Source organism: Pan troglodytes, chromosome 1 (genome assembly GCF_028858775.2).
Source record: "Pan troglodytes isolate AG18354 chromosome 1, NHGRI_mPanTro3-v2.0_pri, whole genome shotgun sequence".
NCBI classification, from domain to species: domain Eukaryota; kingdom Metazoa; phylum Chordata; class Mammalia; order Primates; family Hominidae; genus Pan; species Pan troglodytes.
This window is the reverse complement of record NC_072398.2, coordinates 199315824-199320148: the sequence shown is the minus strand read 5'-3', so window position 1 is coordinate 199320148 and position 4325 is coordinate 199315824. Positions and strand designations below refer to the sequence as shown.

Genomic DNA, 4325 nt, shown 5'->3' with positions numbered 1-4325 from the left:
CTGGGGAGTAGAGAGCAATGGAGACATGAGGAGCTCCAACCCAGTTTGGTGTCAGATGCCTCACTTTGTACATGGGGCAAGCCCAGCCCCCTGTTCCACCCAGAGGCCACGATCCTCCAGCCCTCACCCTCTGACAATCTGGGCACAGGCCGTGGAAACTTAGACCCCCACCCCATACTCCAGCGTGATCCCAGAGCCCCAACAGCTCCCAGCCCCTGTCTACAAGAGCTTTACAAGGGAAGAACAGACCGTGCCTGCCTTGCTGTGTGCTTGGATCCTGGCACCTTGCACACTCCCTGGCTCTGAATCTATGTTAAACGTTTGCTGAATGAACACATGAACAGCCTGAGCCGGCCCCCTCCCTGAGACCAGCAAGGCAGCCTCTCTTCTGGTGGCTGCTGGGGAAGAGGACTCTGATTGCTAGGCAAGTGGGAGATTCATCCAGGGGCCATGGAGGCTCCTGAGCCTGCAAAGAGGGAGGCAGGGTCCTTGGCAGGAATCAGAGCGAATAGGCATGGTGAGACTGGGCCCGCCTGGCAGATGGGCTGACTGGAGTCAAACACCCCAGCCCAGGCCACCAGCCCCACGGTCACTGCTGCTGCCCCACAGAAAAAGTCTGCGTTGATGGAAAGCATCCTGATGGGTCCCAGGAGACCTGGGTCCCTGCCTCTGCTCTCCCAGGAGACTTCATCCCTGACTCTGGCAATCAGTTGCACCTGTTAGGGTTCACCTGTCTGGAACTTTTGAGAGAGGTAGATTTGCAGAGTGGCTAAGGACATGAGTTCTGGAATCAGGCAGGCTGGGATCAAGTCAGAGCTCTTCCACTCACTAGCTATGTGACTCCGAGCAACCTGCCTGACCTTGCGGAGCCCCCGTTTCCTCATCTGTAAAATGGGGACAATCAGATCCACTAAATGGGGCTGCGGCACAGATTAAGATAAAATGCACAGCAAGCACTTAGTCCACCATTCGGCACACATTGGTGACCGATATATCAGCGCTCTTAGTGTTAAACGTGAGCTGAGACCAAGTCCTGGTTTCCGAGGACCTCAGGAAGTTACAGTAACAGCACTGCATTTCTGGTTCCTGACATTTAGCAAGATTTTCTGTGGTTACCGACAAGCTCCCCTGGGGAAGGGGAAGAGGCAGAACAGGGACACGTAGCCAAGGGGTCTGCAGAAGGTTGATGCTGAGGCACCGTCATGGGCAGTGACCTCATGTGCAGCCTGGCACAGCACTGCAGGGCCTATCCTTCCAAATTCAGCATGATCCTCAGGCCCGAATGCCACGCTGCCATCCTGCCATGCTGACAGCCTCTCCTTCCTTAGAGACCCCAGATATGTTGTGCTGTGCTCAACAGGCCTTGAGCCAATTGACTCTTTCCCCCTGGGCTATGCTGTAGAATGTGGGATCTTACTGGGGGGCCAGGGTGTCCAGGGGGGCCGGGCTGGCCTGGGAGGCCTGCAAGGCCCCTTTCTCCGGTGGCTCCTCGGTCTCCTTTCAGACCCTAGAGAATAGGAAGGGGGTCAGTGAGAGGGGAGGAAAGCAGGCAAAGAGGACTCCCGTGTAGCCAGAGACAGACACTCCATCGTGTGCCAGGGACTACAGGGAGAGGTGGCACTGCCTGAACTTGCAGCAGGACTCTGAGATGACCTCCAGCCCTCTCCAAAGCCCTCTGCCACATCCTGGAAGGCGAGATCTTTGGAGGCAGGAGAGGCTGACACCAGGGAAGGAGGGGATGAGACAAACTGTTCTCCATCCCCCCAGCTTCCTCTGAATGGAGCCCACAGTCAAGCAGGGCAAAACTCCTGGGAGGGAGGAAGGAGTGGAGCATGTTACTCACCACTGCAGAGATCCCAGCTGGTCCTGGCTGGCCTGGAGGCCCTGGTGGCCCCTAAAGAGAGATGAGTCAGTGGGATAGAAACAGGTTCTAATAGTAAGACCCCTGGGAGGCACAGGGCCTGACAGCAGAAACAAGCTCTAAACTTCAGCAGCTCCATTTCCTCTGGAAACCTTCCTTCGCTCTGGTCTTGCACTTGAGCTTCTGACAAGATTTGCGCCCAGAGCTGAGGCCTGGGGGTCCTGGGCACACAGGACCCTCCCTCCAACCCAGGCTGAGCAGAGCATCTGGGGCTGTGCTGAGGGGGATGATCTGAAAGCCATGGCCAGAGGCCAAGTGCAGAGGACAAAGGCCTGGGGGAGTTACTCCCTGGCCTAGGTGGCTACTGAGACCCTTGCTTCCCTAAAGGCAGTCCACTTCCTGCTGTTCTGTGGAGGAGGGAAGACCAGAAGCTGGGGGTCCGTGTAGCAGGGGGTGAGGGGCAGGGGCTTGGCACTGACCCCGACATCCACAGTGACAAGGAGCTAACACTTGCTGGCCAACACTGGAGCGCACGGGACTCCAACACCCAGACAGTCCCTGCTGCTGCACTAGGGCTGCGTCTGAAATGCCCTTCCCTAGCTCTGATGCCTACATCCATGCCTCTGTGGTGCAAAAGGTCACCTCCCTGATCAGAGTGACACCTTCTCTGAACCCCCGGGGCACTTGGGTCTCTCTTATAGTGCTTCCCTCAACACCCCCAGGTGGCACGTTCCAGAGCCATAGCCTCTGTTCTATTCATCTCCAGTCTCCTGGGGTGGAAGTGTCCAGCGCAGAGACTGCCACACTGCAAGATGAAGGGGCTGGACACACGGAAGAGAGAGGCGGAACCCTGCACCCCCTCGACCTCAGCCCTACTGAGTCTCCAATGGGGCCACGCTTCTGAGTGCACCTCCCCCTGTCATCTGTAATGTGAGGGGGAACCAGGCTTGATATGGCATTCCCAATCCAGGGCCTCTGGACCCCTTGAGATGCATAAAAATAGTGATGGGGGCCTGAGAGTTCTTTTTTTTTTTTTTTTTTGGTCATGAACTATTTTTAACATTTCCAAAAGCCTCCTGGAAATTATTATGCAGCCAGCCACAACAGGGCTGCAACAAAATGCCAGTATCTTCGCTTTTCTCTGGAGTCCCATCAGCTCAGTGCCGTCACACTGATCAAAGGCACTGCCTGGCAGTCATCTATGTTAGTGATGAGTAAAGTAGACAGGAAATTCATTGTTGCTTGATAAATGTCCTCTCCAAGTCACCCCATCTTGGGAAACACACCACCTATTTACCCAGTTGCCCAAGTCAAATGCAGGAGTCACCCCTGGTTCTTCTCTTTCTGTCACTCTGTCTCCCCAACCCCAATCCAGCTCATCAGCAAGTCCCCCAAGCCTGGCATGGCGCAGGGGCTCCACGATTATTTGTTGACTGAATGACCTCCATCTGATAAGTGAACTTGAATGTGCCCAGAAAATAAGAAAATAACGAAAAGCCTGGAAACCACAGAAGGAGTGGCCCCAGTGCTCCCACGGCTGGGGCAGCCCCTATGGCAAGTTCTCTCAGGTCATGACAGCCTATGCGCCACCAACCACCCGCCAAAATGCTAACTCGTATGGAGACAGAGACAAAAGTGGTTCAACTCACAACGTGTCCCGGGGGACCGGGTCTTCCCTGGGGTCCCGTGGCACCAGGTTCACCCTGCAGGAGCCAGAAAAAGGAAAAAATGACACTGAAACTGACTTGCTTGCACCATGTGGCTGTCGGATGGGAGGGGGCTGGGCAGAATACATGGTAACGCCAATGGCCAAAGGAGCTGGGCCAATTCCCAGCCTCCAGACCCAAGTTTCCCGGAGAGTTAGGTAGAGAAGGCGGATCCTCAGCCTGAGCAGGCCAGGCCCTGCCTTTTTAGGTTGGTGACCCAGTAACCTCCAGGGAGCAGAACCAGTTACAACCCTTAATAGGAGGGAGAAAGTTCAAGACGTGCAGTGTTGGGTGACACCCCTCCCAGAAAGCTGAGGACAGAAAGCAGCCACTTTGCCAGTGAGCAGGAAGAAGCGGCTGCATCCCAGACTCTGCAGAGTCTGAAGGCAAACTGAAGGCAGCCATGTGGATCCCTGGCCCTCACCTCTGCGCCAGGCCGGCCAGTGCTGCCAGGGGGACCTGGTTTGCCACAGTCACCCTAGAAGAGAGAGGAGCAGCTGGAGCTTACCAGACCTTCACTTGACATCCCTACCCCAAGTCAACCTCGCATCAGAGGGACCCTGCCACCTGCCCCAGCTTTGGCCAGAGGCCCTCTGATGCCCTCCAGCTGGTAGACAGAGAAGTCCTGACCCAGTCTGCCAGGCACCAGTGGCCCCAGGAGGCTCTGATGCTGGGATGGCCTCTCTGCCCAGGATAGGCTGCCATGTATGCCTGGGGGCAAGCCTTCAGGAGAGCAGAGATAACCTGCTTGGCAGAGG

At 56.1% G+C, this 4325-nt stretch overlaps 1 protein-coding gene across 8 annotated transcripts in view; it reads right to left on the bottom strand.

The window, feature by feature from the left end:
- The window catches only part of COL16A1 (collagen type XVI alpha 1 chain), a 51483-nt gene that overhangs the window by 4546 nt on the left and 42612 nt on the right, over positions 1 to 4325 (bottom strand). For all 8 annotated transcript variants that reach the window (XR_010154602.1, XM_016957964.3, XM_016957971.3 and 5 more), the window contains 4 exons: positions 3992 to 4045; positions 3511 to 3564; positions 1844 to 1894; positions 1418 to 1507 (listed from right to left, as the gene is read on the bottom strand). Coding sequence is in view for 7 of the 8 variants with exons in the window: in XM_016957964.3 (XP_016813453.1) it covers positions 1418 to 1507; positions 1844 to 1894; positions 3511 to 3564; positions 3992 to 4045 (249 nt within the window). In the remaining variant the exon portion in view is untranslated. The remainder of the gene's footprint in view (positions 1 to 1417; positions 1508 to 1843; positions 1895 to 3510; positions 3565 to 3991; positions 4046 to 4325) is intronic.